General features: G+C 38.8%; 1 protein-coding gene across 1 annotated transcript in view; it reads left to right on the top strand.

Annotated features, from left to right (window-relative positions):
- The window catches only part of TGFBR1 (transforming growth factor beta receptor 1), a 76,079-nt gene extending 61,273 nt beyond the window's left edge, over nt 1–14,806 (top strand). The window contains exons 7-9 of the mRNA XM_067569903.1: nt 4,712–4,836; nt 6,684–6,814; nt 10,311–14,806. Coding sequence (XP_067426004.1) covers nt 4,712–4,836; nt 6,684–6,814; nt 10,311–10,436 — 382 coding nt within the window. The 3' untranslated portion in view covers nt 10,437–14,806. The remainder of the gene's footprint in view (nt 1–4,711; nt 4,837–6,683; nt 6,815–10,310) is intronic.
- Nucleotides 14,807–16,844: the final 2,038 nt, after the last annotated feature.

Raw genomic sequence — 16,844 nt, 5'->3', positions numbered from 1 at the left:
GGAAAGAGTCTTCTACTCCTAATTCTTCTTTATCCTGAAGAAGAATGTGCATGGGGGAGTGTCATCCTCCTCACTTAGACCCAGGAGACTCAACAAATACATTGCTTCAGTTTAAGAATGGTAATGCTTGCCTCCATCATTTCATTTAAAGTTTCCAGGATCAAGAACAGTTCATGGTTTTTGACTTGCAAGATGTGTACTTACATACGGCCATCCACCCAGCTCTCAGGAAGTACTTAATATTCACACTGCAGCCCAACCATTACCAATACAAGGTGCTGCTATTTGAATTCTCTGTGGCACCAGGAATCTTCACAAAATGCCTAGTTGTGGTGGTAGCACAGCTCAGAAAAGGCATTTACATCTTGCCTTACCTGGATGATTGACTGAGCAAAGGCACATCCCAGTAAGAGGATGCAGCGTACCTAAATTTACATGGTCTACCTTTTTGTCAGCTGCGCCTCCTGATGAACTATGAAAAAATCTTATTCCATCACTGGCAAATAGAGCTCATAGAGCCCTGATCAAATTTGGGGAAGTATGTGCTCACCAAGCCAATGACAGATTCCTATGAATGCAAGCACTGGTGCATGGAATATAGATCCAATCATGATGGTGCAGGCGCACCTGGGGCTGCTAGGCCATATGTCAATATGTGCATATAAGATGCTACTTGCCAGATTTCACTACTGATCACTCCAGTTCTGGCTTAGGTTGGTCCGTCCCCCAGCAAAACACCAAATGAACATGATAGTGGTGGTTCTACCTAATGTTGCAGATTTGAGCTGGTGGAAGGCACCTGAAAACATGTGGGAAAGGAGTACCATTCTCTACCATCTCCCCAACAAGGACTTTAATCATGGATGCTTCAGGTACAGTTAAGAGGAGCCCACCTGGGCCACCTATAGATGCAAGAGACATGGTCCCTGTAGGACATGAGGCTCGATGTCTAGTTGGCAGCTGGCAACAAGCGGAGTGACCCAGGGTTCGGTGCTGGGGCCAGTTTTGTTCAACATCTTCAGTAATGATCTGGAGGATGGGGTGGATTGCACCCTTAGCAAGTTTGCAGATGGCACTAAGCAGGGGGGAGCGGTAGATACTCTGGAGGGTAGGGATAAAATACAGTGTGACCTAGGCAAATTAGAGGATTGGGCCAAAAAAAAAAATCTGATGTTCAACAAGGACAAGTGCAGAGTCCTGCACTTAGGACGGAAGAATCCCATTCACTGCTACAGATTGGGGACTGACTGGCTAGGCAGCAGTTCTGCAGAAAAGGACCTGGGATTGCAGTGGACAAGAAACTGGATATGAGTCAACAGTGTGCCCCTATTGCCAAGAAGGCTAACGGCATATTGGGTTGCATTGCTAGCAGATTGAGGGAAGTGATTATTCCCCTCTATTCAGCACTGGTGAGGCCTCATTTGGAGTACTGTGTCCAGTTTTGGGCCATCCACTACAGAAAGGATGTGGACAAATTGGAAAGAATCCAGCAGAGGGCAACAAAAATGATTATGGGGCTGGAGTACATGACTTATGAGGAGAGGCTGAGGGAACTAGGCTCGTTTAGTCTGCAGAAGAGAAGAATGGGGGGAAGGGATTTGAAGGCAGCCTTTAACTATCTTAAAGGGGGTTCCAGGGAGGATGGAGCTAGGCTGTTCTCAGTGGTAGTAGATGACAGAACTAGGAGCAATGGTCTCAAGTTGCAGTGGGAGAAGTCTACGTTGGATATTAGGAAAAACTTTTTCACTAGGAGAGTGTTGAAGAACTGGAATGGGTTACCTAGGGAGGTGGTGGAATCTCCATCCTTAGAGGTTTTTAAGGTACAGCTTGACAAAGCCCTGGCTGTGGTAATTTAGTTGGGGTTGGTCCTGCTTTGAGCAAGGGGTTGGACTAGATAATTTCTTGAGGTCCCTTCCAACCCTAATTTTCTATGATTCTATGACATCAATGTTCTAGGGGTCAGGGCCATCAGGCTAGGCTCCATTGCCTTCCTTTCTATGCTTCAAAATTCCACAGTGCAGTGGACAACCTGATGGACAACCCCTTCAATTCACTATATAAACAAGCAGGGAGGCTCATGTTTATGTTTCCTATGTCTGGAGGCCTTAAACTCTGGGCATGGTGCCACCAACACAGTATAACACTGGTGGCCCTTCACCTCCTGGTCATCCGCAACAACGTGGTGAGCTTTCTGAGCAGACAATCAAAAGTGGTTTCTGTGGAAGTTTATAATAGAGTTGATAGTCCTACATTGGGGAACCACAGTGAATAGACCTGTTTGCCACTGATGTAGACTCCAAGTGCTAGAACTTTTGTTGTATATGATCCCAGGATAGTTACTGGGCTCTTTGATTCTGCAGTGGTCTGAAGGCCTCTTGTATGCCTTTCCACAAGTCTGATCTCAAGAGACATGGTCACACTCATTATTGTAGACCCGTACTGACTGAGGCAGTTTTGATTCTCAGACCTACCTACACATGTCCATTCAAACTCCACTCCAACTCCCACAATACCTAGACCCAATCTCATAACACCATGACCATATACTTCATCCAAACCCGAAGTTGATGTACGTAATGACTGGTTGAGTCCCCAGAATCCTGATTCAGATGAGGGAAAACCTCTATAAGAAGAATTTATTCATCTAAGTTGAAGAAATTCTCAATTATGGGCAGCCTAGCGTGGTCTGGACCTGGTCTAGACCTAGTACCTCAGATCGTCTACTACTTATTGCAATTAAAGCAGGCATGACTCTCATTCAGCTCTGGTACACTATACCTTGTGCAATTTCAGCTTACTAGACACCTGTACAGTTGTGCTCTCCTTTCTCATTCCATGGTATTGAAGTTTCTCAAAGGGTTATTACATACTTACCCACTGGTCAGAAGATTCTACGCTTGTCTGGGACCTTGAATTAGTACTTCTGAAATTCTGAATCTGTCAGACTGCTTCCTGCACCACCTCACTCTGAAGACAGTCTTGCTGGTGACTATTACTTCAGCCAGGAGAGTGAAGGAGCTTCAGGCACTTATGGCCAAATCCCACATACTACATTCCGCGGAGAAAAGGTGATGCTGAGATCACACACAAAGTTAATTCCTAAGATGCTCTGTTATCTAAACCAGTCAGTCAACCTGCGTGTCTTCTTTCCAAAACCACACTTGGCAGAGAGAGAAAAAGTACACACAGTAAATGCACCCAGGACTTCGCTTTATGTTGACAAGACCAAATTGTTCAGACTCTCTTGTCCTGGCTATTTATAGCCATAGCTGGCTGCTCTAAAGGTCAAGTTATTTTCTCATACGGATATTGAAATGGATAACTCAATGTATCTTGTTGTGTTACTACTTGGCTGGTGTACCTCTCCTACTGAACATCATGGCACTTCAGGAGAACTCAAGTGATTTATCCTTCGCCTGTTTAAAAAATGTGTCAAATTAAGATCTCCAAGCAGGTGATATGGAGTAACCCATTGGCCTTTGTCAAGCATTATGCATTGGATTTAGCTGCCAGAGTAGATGCCAAGTTTGGGAAAGCAGTACTATTACCACTGTTGAAACGATGCAGCTGATATTCCTGCCATCCTAAGGGGCTACTACCTATTGCCAATCACTAGAGGAGGATCCATGCTGGCATATACTGTGCCTATAGTAAGTGTGGTTCTTTTGACATGTCAGTGTGGCTCCTCTGATCCATCCTCCATCCCTTCTTTTCAGAGTCCTCTGTTATTATGGGCTTCAGATTGCAAGGGAATGGAGGAAGGGTCAGGCCATTCTGCCCTCATGTGACGCCAGTGAACACCAGTATGTAAAAAAAATCCACAGTTACTGTACAGTTGGAACAACTTTCTTTCGTTCTCTAGCAGTCCCCAGCCATGTCAATCTCCAACACAGCCCTTAGGGTTTTAGCCTCTCTTGCCTCCAGTATTTCTAGCAACATATTCTAACTCCCATGTTTCTTCTTCCTTCTCATGCTCTTTAGGAATGCTCCCTAGTGCAAGATGTCCTCCACCTGCCCCCTTCCTCAAAACTAATTATCTTCTCCCCCAGATCAGTTACTTACTGAGACCCACAACCCTCTTAAAGTCAACTGCAGTGAGGATACCCCAGCCTGAAATCAGTTGCTGTCACTCTTTATGCCTTTGTGTAGAACTGCTGCTGCTGCTACTCCTGTCTCTGTGTGTGTCCTAGGTGATGCAACTGCTGTGTTGCTTGTTCTCCCTCCCCTTGTGAAGATTCTATGGCTCCAGCTTTCTGTCTCGCTATCCTTTCCCCTTCCTAAAATGGCAGTAGCTCAGAGGCTGTTTTGCTTCTTGCCTCCTTTCACCTCAAGGAATAAAGCTATTGAACATATTTTTCACACACAAAAGTCAGGTCAAGGGTCCCAAGTTGAATGTTTGGAAGTAGCTGAATTGCTTTTCATTGTATGAAGGCCATGCAGTTTGGGATATTGAAAAGTACTCCGGATGGGCCTTAATCACTTCTGTTGACTAACTCATTAGGTGTTTTACCACTGACTTTAATGGAAGCAGAATTAGGCAACATATACTGACTTTAAAAATCCTACTTTTAATGTGGTACGTCCAGAATTTTCCTAATTTATTGACTTCTGTTAAGCCAATTTGTTCAATGTATCACAGCTGAAGAAATTACTGGAAAAGCTTAGTGCTGTAATCATTTTATGGCATAAAAGATATTTTTATTTTTAATAGGTATATGGCTCCTGAAGTCCTAGATGATTCCATAAATATGAAACATTTTGAGTCATTCAAGCGAGCCGACATCTATGCGATGGGATTAGTGTTCTGGGAAATAGCACGGCGATGTTCAATTGGTGGTAGGTGATAGTAATAAATTGAGCATATTAAATTATAAATTTTTGTACTAGTTGTTTTACAGAACAAAACAGTTTTGCATATCTGTTTTGCTTGAAGACACAATCATACTTTGTGATAATATATAGTTTAGCACAGACTGCACTGGTAAGAATACATGCAATTATGTTCAATATCTAATTTAAAACTCACTTTGTCACAAATCATCTAGGAAAGAGACAGATAAGCATTATTACGATTGTAAAAGGCACTGGTGAGATCTCTGGAATATTGTGTGCAATTCTGGTCTCCCATCTTTAAGGAAAATGAATTCAAACTGTAACAGGTGCAGAGAGGCTACTAGGAAGATTAGATGAATGCAGAACCTGCCTTATGAAAGGAGACTTAAGGAGCTTGGCTAATATAATGAAGACTATGGGGGAGATAGGACTGCTTTCTATAAATATTTTAGAGGGATAAACACCGAGGGGAGAGAGAGAAGAGTTAATTTCAGTTAAGGGCCAATTTTGGCACAAGAATAAATTAATATAAACTGGCCATCAACAAATTTAGGCTTGAAATTAGACTAGGGTTTCTAACCATCAAAGGAGAGAAGTTCTGGAACAGGGAGTAGTGGGGGCAAAACTAACTAACTGGCTTCAAGACTGAGCTTGATAAGTTTATGGAGGGGACGGTATGATGAAGTTGCTTACACTGGCACATGGCCCATCCGCATCTGCTGTTACCAAATATCTCCAGCAGTAGCAAATGGGACCTAGCTGGGGAGAGCTCTGAGTTACTACAGATAATTCTTTCCCAGGTATCTGGCTGGTGGGTCTTGCCCACATGCTCAGGGTCTAACTGATCACCATATTTTCCCCCAGGTCAAATTGACCAAGATCCTGGGGTATTCTGCTTTCTTCTGCAGTGTGGGTCACATGCCTTGCTGGTTTGACCTAGAGTAAATGGCACATTCTCTAACTTTAAGTCTTCCAATAAAAATTTGAGAACTTCCGTAATTCAGCTAGAGGTTATGAGCCTGTTGCAGGAGTGGGTGAGGTTCTGTGGCCTGCAGTGTGCAGGAGGTCAAACTAGATGATTTTAATGTTCCCTTCTGGCTTTAAAGTCTAAGAGTCTATCAGTAAAGCGAAGTGTACATCTGGTCTTCCTTACACAGTACTAAGACTTATTCCTAAGTATTTAAAGTGCAATATGGAAAAAACTCCCAATATTGCACTGTGGTTATTAGTTACTGTTGTATTGTACTTAGGGATTCACATTTTCAGTTTAAGCCTAAAACAGCATCAGTCCTACTCTTTAAAGAATCACTTTTTAAATAAAACTTTAAAATAGAAACAAAGAAAACAGCAAAGTTCCTTTAATATACTTGCAATGCGGTTTGCATTTTGTTCATACCGTCCCATGTAAATCACAGCCTATATTACTACTTGTTTATGCTTTTGTGACTCACTTATTTGTAAATAGGTGTGGTTATACACAGAATGAAAATTAAACTATTTGGAAAAGATTTTATGAATATCTTTAATTTGTTTACTGCCAATGAAACAACCAATTTCTATTGAAATTCAGGGAGACACAATTTACATAAGCCTATATACGTTTTATTAGAAAGTTACAAAGCTCTAAACTGAGGCAGTTGTGTGAGCTTGGTCAGGTCACTTAATTGGTAAAATTGGATAATGATATTTATTTCCTTTGTAAAGAGCTTTTAGATCTGCTAATTAAAAATACTGTATAAAATAAGTATTTAGTTATAACAGCAAAAAACTCTTGAGAATGAGTTAAGAAAAAATCTGTAATTGTGATGTTAGACAAAAAGAAATGCTAAATACTTTTAACAAAACTACAGGAATACATGAAGACTACCAGTTACCATACTATGACCTAGTCCCTTCAGATCCTTCAGTTGAAGAAATGAGGAAAGTTGTTTGTGAGCAGAAGCTGAGACCCAATATTCCAAACAGATGGCAAAGTTGTGAGGTGAGTATTACTAAATAGGCAAAGATTGAAATAATTCAAGCAGACTGTGCAGCTTTTATATTGTACGTATTTAAATTAGTTTTTCCTTGCGATTTTGTTGAAAGGAGATGAGTATGTGCCTCTGAGAGAACTTCAGTGGCTTTCTGATCATTGTGAATTTACTGCATGATGACAGTCTGTGGAGGTGGTTATGCACAAAAAGTTTAAAACACTCTTACCAAGTCTGGCTAGTTTAACGAGAATTCTAAGAGCCCTTCCCATGAATGGTGGCTAAAGTTACTTGTCCAAAAAATGCATGTGACTGCAAATGACAAAACACAGAATTATCCAGGAAACCTCACTGCAGATCAACAAATGTATTTCATTACTTTTAATTAAAAGTAAAATAGCAAACTGAATAACAGATGTTCCAGAGGATAGTTTTTATCTACTGTTGCAGGATCATATAAATGCCTGGCAAGTGACCAGAACACTAACAAAGGAATATAAAAAAATCTGTGCTGATAATACTTGGCTGGCAGTCCTTGAAGGTATAAAAACTGAATATAATATAATGGAAATCATGCATTTCCATTCTTTGGGTCCGTTTTGTTACCATGCCCTAATATAGACAGATTCACACCAATGATGTGGTGGCAAAACAGCAGGCAGGCACTAAGACCATGTATACATTAATGCCATGTCTATACTATGGGGACTATCATGGCATAGCTAAGGCCCTGTAATGTAGATCCATCCTGACACAATGAAAGGGATTTCTCTGTTGCTGTAGGAACACAGCCTCCCCAAGCAACGGTAGCTAGGTTGATGGAATCATTCTTCTGTCAGCCTACCTGCAGCTACACTGGGGGTTAGGTTGGCATAGGCAACTCTCTTAGGTGTGGATTTTTCACACCTTATAGTGCCATAGCTATGTTGACCTACATTTTAGGTGTCGACCAGGTCTTAGAATAAAGTGAACTAAGACCAGTTCACTTCTGAATGAGTATCTATAAAGGTTTAATGTGCTTTAACTACAGGTGTGAAGTTAATTCATCTTAACTTTCCTGAGTATCCCTGTGTAGACGAGCCCAAAGTCTGAGGGTATTTAGCAACCCCCATTCATCTCAGTAGGTATTGACTGACATTAATTATATTAATTTAAAATGTCATGTTTTCCTAAATGCTAAAAAGCTTCCTGGTCTCCTACTCAACTATCAAACATTTACTAAGTGTTTGATGCAAAATCTGTTGTTAAACCAATTATTTTAAGTGGCCCCACATTTTAAATTCAGGGTACTGCAAATTAAATTATACCGAACAGGGTTCTTATCAAATAATGCCCTGTTGCATCCCCTGCGTCCAGTCCCAGATCCTGGCAATCAGAGGTTTAGGAACACCTAAAGCTCATGGGGTTGTGTTCCTGACCATCTGGGCTAATAGCATTGATGGATCTATTCTCGATGAATTCATCTAATTCTTTTTTGAACCCATTATTGTTTTTGGCCTTCCACTCACGAGTTCCACAACTTGACTGTGCATTGTGTGAAGTACTTGCTTATACTGATTTTAAACTTGCTGCCTACTAATTTAATTAGGTGACCCCCAGTTCTTGTGTTTATATAAAGTGATAAATAACACTTCCTTATTCACTTTCTCCACACCATTCATTATTTTATACATCTCTATCATATCTCCCCTTACTCCTCTGTTTTTTCCTAAGCTGAAAAGTCCCGATCTTTTTAATCTTTCCACATTTGGAAGCTGTTCCATATCCCTAACCACTTTTGTTGCCCTTCTCTGTACCTTTTCCAATTCCAATATATCTAATTTTGAGATGGGGCATCCAGAATGATACACAGCACTCAAGATGTGGGTGTACCATGGAGTTATATAGTGCCGTTATGATATTTCCTGTCTAGTAATACAGACTTGGAGAGTAACCACAATCATTTTCTTTGTAGACTGGCATAGAAAGTAGACCTGTAGCAAGGAAGATTTAGATTAGATATTAGAAAAAACTTTCTAACTATAAGGGTAGCTGAGCTCTGAAAGAGGCTTCCAAGAGAGGTTGTGGAATTCCCATTTTTGGAGGCTTTTAATTAAGATCTTGAATTAAAACCTTTCAGGGATAGTCTAGGCAAGGAGCTGGACTTGGTGACTTCTTGAGGTCCCTTCCAGCCCTTCATTTCTACATATTCTTCCCTCCCCTATTTCCCTCCAGAGTACTTTGGTTGTGTAGCTGGAATGTCTAGGATTCTTCTTCAAGACGTGTTGTGTATACACATTCCACTTCAGGTGTGTGCATCCAAGTGGGAGACTCTTTTGGTCAGCAGTACCTATTGTGGCAGCACGTGTGCTTTGAGTGTCCTCATGCCTCCAACTGAGGACATAAAGGGCAGGACTGCCCTGACTCCCCTCAGTTCGTTCTCGCTGCTTGTGGCTGCATGGTTGGAGTTGCATGAGGACACTCAGGGTGCATGTGCTGCCCCAATGGATACTGCTGACCAAAAGTCTGGCTTGAGTGCACTGGCTGAGTGCACACATAAAGTGGAATATATGTACAACACATCTCAAAGAACCATAGTGACTGTACAAGTAAGTAATCATTTCTTACTTGAGTGGGATATTTCTGGGACATCAATTACCTTGGCACCATGACATTCTGACTTAAATCACACACAGGGAGCAATGATTCAGGAGGTATGTAATACTTGGGAATAAGTATTATAACTAACTTTCCCATTAAGGACCAGCTTTTTTTTTTTGTACTACATTTTCTCCCCTGTAAATTGACTTTCATTTTTTGTTGTCATAGGTCTTGGCTAAGGGTCAAACTTTATATTTGACTTTAAGTTCTCTGAAAACAGTAATGTTAAAAACTACTTTCTCCTTGCAGGTTAATTTTATTCAGCTCTGATCTCAAAGAATGGGTGACTTTTTTTTTTTTCTTTGAAAGGATAAAATGTCTAGTAGTAGTTCTCGAACATTGTTAAACAAAGAGCATGAATAACTTTATCATCCTTCCCCCTTGAGTTGAATTACAGAGTATTCTGAATACATGCAGACTTCTCTTCAGCTGATAACTGAAAGAAGGTATTAATTATTCTTCCAATAGCATGCAACACAATATATTCTCACATGACAGTTCTAGGTAGGTTATGGATGTTTTTCTCTTGAGTCTTTTCAACCAGAGGCACAAAACACCAGAAGTAGATATCTGTCTGATACAGAACTTCAGAGAACAATGCCAGGCAAGCTAATTTTTCATAAATATTTTATTATTCTGCATATGAGCCTAACAGTTGTACTGAAATAAGAATGTTACACTTCATCTCAGCACTTTTTAGAGATCATCTATTTTTCTTAAACAAAATGAGAATGCACCAATGACACAAATTTCAGAAATGTGAATTCTAAGAATCTAAGGCACAATAAGGATGATTATTCGGGGATAGAGGAATATATAGACTATTTACTTTTACTTTTTTTTTTTTTTTTTTTTTTTTTTTTACAGGCATTACGAGTAATGGCCAAAATTATGCGGGAATGTTGGTATGCCAATGGAGCAGCTAGGCTAACAGCTTTGCGCATTAAGAAAACATTATCACAGCTCAGCCAACAGGAGGGCATAAAAATGTAATCCTGGATTTACTACTGAAGAGCACTTTAAAGATCCATATCTGATCCTGGGTGGTGTGTTCAGAAGGTTAATAGCTTAATAGCTCTATCTCACTGAGGAAACAAGAATATTGCTGCCTTTTGATACTTTATGGGAACATCAGTTGTTCACCCCAGGATTTCTGTGGACATCGTAAACAGTTGTGTTTGGGTCTTTTTTGTGCACTGTGAACACCTCTTTCCCAGGACACTTATAAAACATTGTGTAGTCTAGCTTTATTTTTATTAATGTGTAACTCATTTTTAAAAGTTGATTACTGGTCTTAACTTTTCATTAACTATGCTGAAGACATGAAGATCATTTTTAAGGTAGTGGAGCTGATTCACTAAATTGTATACAGTGCATTGAGGGTTCTTAAATGATTTTATTTGTGGTTGGGACACCGAGTATTCTGAACCACTGCAAAATTTTTATTTGATTCAGGTTTTGAATGTACTATTGCAGTATAACTTTCTAGCTATTAAGCTTACATCAATTGGACATCTACCTTGATTTACAAAAATGACCTCATTCAGTTGTGGGGAACATAATTTATGCAACTATATTTTGTATACTGTTACTGTGCTTTCACTTCTTCAAAACATTGCATTGCCTTCAAAATAGATTGTACTATACCAGTAAGTGCCAGTTCTGAGCCTTTCTAATGCAAATCAATAGGAACATAAAAAGTTTATGGTACTTGTGGTCTCAAAATTGAGATTAAAAGATTCAGTTATTCCTTTGCTTAATTACATAATTATCTATCTGTTTGGCATGTAGCTACATCGTTCTTGGAATACCTTTATTACCAAGATCTGATTCTTAAACCACTGTAGGACTTAAATGGTATGCAAATCAGTTAATTCAGTGTTATGTTCTATAACTGCATCACATGTTATAAGTTCTAATTACATTATCTAAGAAGAATTTAATGAAGTGGAACTCTTAAAATGTGTGTAATACTCTTATCTAAGAAAACTAGTAAGAGGACTAAAGGTTTTTAAGGTAAAAGGGAAGAAGTTTTACTCTTCGAAGCCACTTGTGAGAAATTTACTTTTCAGTTCCTCGAACTCTTTCCTTTTTCTTCTCAAAGAATAGTATTATTTGCAAATAGAAGAATTAACTTCATCTATAATTAGAGATAATTAACAGTAATGTTTGGGCTTGTTTTTTAGGAAGTTAAAAGCTGCTCTCAAGTTACAGATAGTATACATACGTATATCTGACATACACTAAGTGATGAGCTGCAGGGCTTTGGATACTCACACCAGGGGGCTCTGGTACTCTTGTTATAGCTACAAGAGCAAAGACAGTTTGTGTTGTCATTAGAACCCTGAAAAATATGCACAGATTTACTCAACCTTCAAATCCCAAACAGGTACATCTTATCACAGGATTTTAACAAATTTTTAAGATACAAATTATATCACTACCTGTCTGAATGTCTCTTAAAAATTTGTTAAACACATAAATTTAAAAAAAAAAAAAAATCCAAGAGAATAATTTTTGTTCTGAAACTAAAAGATTGCTATATGCACATCATCTCTCTTACTCACACACACCTCCTCACCTATCCCATAGGTCATAATCTCTGTCACGCTCACACACACCTTACTGATAGTGCAACTATCCTACACCACACACTGCAATTTTAACTCTGCTCTGCTATAAACCTTCATATGGCTCCTTAAGTGATTTTTCATCAGTACTAGCAGTTATGTGGAGAAAAGATAATTTGGACAAGGGATGTTAGAATTGCACTTAAGGTTGTGTTGCTTGGTCTGTGGTATATGCTAGTTGTACTAAAAGTAAGGTGTGTGCACCTGTGGGTGAAGGAGAAGAGGATATATACTATTAGATGGCATAAGGTTTAATTTCCTTGCTTTCTCAGGTGTCTGCTATGAACTGTGTAATGTATAGCAATCCTAAGTGCTTCAGTTTTGTTTCCTAGTATTGTAACGCTTAACTGGGGGGTAAAACTTAAATGAAATGGGGATTGTAGACCTGTGGTGTGGGGACAGAAGTGGAATTGCTGACTGAATATTTTATCGCTACTGAGCATGAACGTCCTATTCTGCTGTAGAATCTGGCAGAAAAGTGAAGCTCTTGGTGAAGAGTGATTGATTGGGTCTGAGTGTACACAAATTTGAAGTTTGCCTATGCCTGCCCCATCCAATCAATCAGGCTAGTATGTCCTCAGCCCCATCAATCAAATTTGTGTGTAGTTGGCCACAATCAATTTGTGTGTGTATAATCAGTCATGTCTATCTGCATTCAGACTCCATCAGTCAAGGTTAGGTGCACGGCACATCAACTTCCAGTTATAACATGAACAGCTAAAAATAATCCTAAATGCAATACTAAAAAACCAGAAACTATCCGTTGCACCAGATCTATACGGCATCCACTTCTTGAGCAGGTTTTTTGTAGATAAGTGATACATTTTAAAGAGATTGGTCAACAATAAAAAGTAGAACTACCAAGGGAAAAATTACAGCCAGAACAAAATTTCAAAGACTTCCCATTTTAAAAAATTGAGGAGAAATCAAGTGAAAATTTGCATAGTTCTTACACTCTCTGAATTTTCTAACTCTGAATGAAATTTCACACTAGTTGGCTCACTGTTTTAGAGACAAAGGTATATTTTCTATTTTGGATACAGAGCTAACTATGGAGTACCCACCAGGTGTCTCCATAACTCTGTATTCTGTATTTTGGGATTTGATAGTTGGAGGGTAGGTGATTTTAGGGTTTATTTTTAGAAAAATCATATTTTATCTGACCTTTTACAATAGCAGTAATAGGGATATATTTTACAGTTATGATTTTAGAAAAAATTAAACACTTCTGTTATAAAAATACAATACTATCACGCTAAAACAACTAGAGCCAGATGTACAGGACTGCTGCAGGCAAATTGCTCCAGTCAGCTGTACTATAACAGAGAGACATAGATAATATTGTGTGTCTCACCTACTAGCCATAGCTTTCTCTTGAAAGCTGCAATTTTTTCTAAATTTCTCCTCTGAATTTTTCAACACTTTTTGTAGTAGAACCATGCAAAAAGAATTTGAATTGATATATTGTCTAATTTTAATTAAGATTATTTTGAGGACAAACGTATTATGTGAATATCATAAAATGCAGAATAGAAAAATTGTGAATAAGCCTAAGTGTACCTTGGGTTCATATGCCATCACAAATAGTTTAAGCTTTGTTCTTGTGTTTTCCATTATACAATCAGAACACCTTTATGAATGGGTGTGTCTGTATATTATATGTAGCTTTTTATATCTGTTACCTGTGTAAAATCATTTATCTATGTGCACACAGACACACATTAATATTTTTTAAATTAAGCTTGTAAATTACAAGATCTGCTCTTGGAAATCCAGGGGGACCAAAATATTTTAGCACTCAAAATATTAATTTTATATCATCTCAAGGATATACCAAAACAATTTGATATGAGAAATACTGATGCAAATGTTTATTGTAAATATACATACACTACATTCACTTCTTCAAGGTTCATGCATTTTATTAAATTGACCTTTTTAGTAGCACTGAAGCCTCACTTCAAATTACAGACATGTGACTAGATGGCTATGGACATACATAGAAGGATTGTTAGAAATGGACTGGTACTGAAAAGACTGAAAAGTCGCTTTTGGCATGTTGGAATTCTTCAGGGACCCTTCAACCTTGAAAGCAGGAATTCTGAGATGTTTTTATGCTGTCTGGTCAGTGCTGGCACTCTTTTGCCTCCAAATTAAACTTTTCACTTGTAATCCTAATGGGAATATTGTATATAGAGATAATGACGTTGGGATTGACTCTATGAGGACTTACAGCTATCAAGTGAAGTCAGAGGCTATTTTTTTATTATTTTATTTTACAAAATAATTGTGAGTTGAGTGCCATGAAACCTACTCTCTCTAGTTAGCTCCTTGTTGATATTGTGCCATTGAAATGATTACAAGGGTGTTGAAATTATTTTACATGTAAAAGAAAAGCTTCAGTATGTCAGTTGCTTTAAACTTAAATTACCTCCTAAAGACCAAGGTACATTTACCTCATTGTGTATATAATGTTTAATATTTTTCACAGCATTCTCCAGGTTTGCAATTACATGTTTCTAGAAAATATGGTTATTGCTAAATTTACAACTTCAGTGGCACTAACTGTATTGTTGATTGTGCCCAAAATACACACCCTTTGTTTTCTGTATTTTATTGTATTTCTGTAAGTTTGTTGCTGCTTTGTCAATGTAGCATCTGCTCTTCCAGAGCTGTGTGGATAATGCCTTGTATAAATTCTGCATTTTGGGTGATAAACTTGAGAATCCTGTACAGATGAGTTTGTCATTTTTTTTTAAACCTTACAAACTTGTGCATTTTCCCTTACATTTCTGAAAAGTATGTATTGTATTTGTAGAGTATACAGTACAATGGATTGTATATAAGAAAGTAGAAGAGTGATGCTTATGTTAAGTGCTAACACTACAGTAGAAAGATTAAAGCAATGAAAATAAATTACTTTTTTCAAAGTAGATAAGTGAACTGTGTCTTGTCTTTTGGAGACAAAGTGGAAACATTATATAAATACAATCATTACAGCGAGCAGGATGCTCTGATCTACTGAGGCCACTCTGTGCCAGGTAGGTGGTGTAAAATGGGGAGGTAGCTGATGGAAAATTCCTTCTGTAGGGAAAATCTGCAGGTGTGAAGGTGGTTTGCCTGTGCCAACCATAAGGGAAATGAGGGAGTTCATGGATCTCCATCACCATAATTTGCCTCCTGCATAGGTCTCATCTTGATCTTTAGAAATTTGCTTATGCCGTGAAGCACAATGTTTAATATCACTTCTCAGCTCTTATAACAATTCTTATCAATAAAAATATCCAATCCCTTTTCTGAATATTGTCAGGTTCTTTGAGTAGCATCCTTATCAGTGCTCCACTTCAGCTGCGCATATGCCTCTTGAGCCCTTCATCAGAAATTTTTCATTAGTCGTCCATTCAGCCCACACATGCATCCTATACATCCTCATGTTGCACACTGAGGCTTTATAGAGCCGTACTGGAAAACTGCCCTCAGTTCCTTCTCAACCATCTCAGATGGCTGATCTCCAGAAATTTCAGGACCTCAAAATGGGTGACAAATACCCTTCAAATACTACTTGAAGAATTAAAGGATTTGCAACACAAGTTGCTTGACATTTTACAATCAACACCATACAGAGTTGCATTCCCTATTAAAGAGGCACTCCTGGACCCCCACAAACTGGCAAACACCTGCTATGGTTCTGACAACTTGCAAATGGGTAGATAAAAAAATATTATATTCCATCCAAAGACTCTATTCTTTTTCTCCCACCTGTCACCTAATTGTTTAGTGGTGGATGTAGTGAACAAATGGGGTAAGCAACACTATTCCAAGTCTACCCCATCTAACAAGGACTAAAAGTGCTTGGACTCTTTAGATGGAAGTCCTGCTCATCTATAGTCCTTCAATTCCAGATCACAATCAATCAATCAAGGCTAAATATTTCATAAATGACAATAAATTTTCAACTTTTATTGATCATCTTCCACAGGAGCAAAGGCAACAATGTCAGGTCATCGTTAAGAGTCAGCTATTAGCCAGAACTTCACTTCAAGCATGCTTAAATGCCAGAAACAGCACGGACAGGTCCATCTCTTCAGTGGTAGTTACGTGCAGAGTGTCATGGCTCTAAGTTTTGAGGTTCCTGAGAGAAGTTCATAACACTGTCAAAGACCTTCCTTCAGTGGTCTGAAGTTGTTTTCAGAGATCACAGGTGAGTCTCTTCAACCATTAAAATATTCCAGGGCCATGTTATGATCTCTGGGTATTGATACACTAGAAGTAAAAGATTTAGGTAACAAACTGTCCAGAGATCTCACCCAGTTCAATTCTATAGTTTTCCTGTACCTCAACAACTGGCTGATCAAGGGTCAATCATACAAAGCAGTACTGTCATCCCCTTAGATAGCCCTTTCTCTTTTCCTGCTATTGGGTCTTCAGCTCAATGTAAGAAAATCCACATTAAGCGCTGTTAGAAAATAGAGTTTGGAGAGGCATCCTTAGATTCATTAACAGACAGGGCTACCTCCCCCTTCATACCATTATTAAATCTTGTCAGTACCATTCAAGGGAATCCTCACACCTCAGTAAAGAACTGTCTATTGCTCCTGGGTCATAAAGCAGCTTGCACCTTTGTTACCAATCATGCAAAATTATGCCTCCATTGCTTCCAGGGGCTGGCTAAAAAAAAGATCTATGCATTCATCAGCAACATCTTAGACAAGCAAGTGTCAATTCCCCTTCATGTAAAAGATGCCATAGACTGATGGAAAGATCAGCACAA

The sequence above is a fragment of the Emydura macquarii genome, unplaced genomic scaffold (genome assembly GCF_026122565.2).
Source record: "Emydura macquarii macquarii isolate MOO-44397 ecotype Brisbane River unplaced genomic scaffold, CSIRO-AGI_Emac_v2 contig_2948, whole genome shotgun sequence".
NCBI classification, from domain to species: domain Eukaryota; kingdom Metazoa; phylum Chordata; order Testudines; family Chelidae; genus Emydura; species Emydura macquarii.
This window is presented reverse-complemented; position numbering and strand designations above follow the sequence as displayed.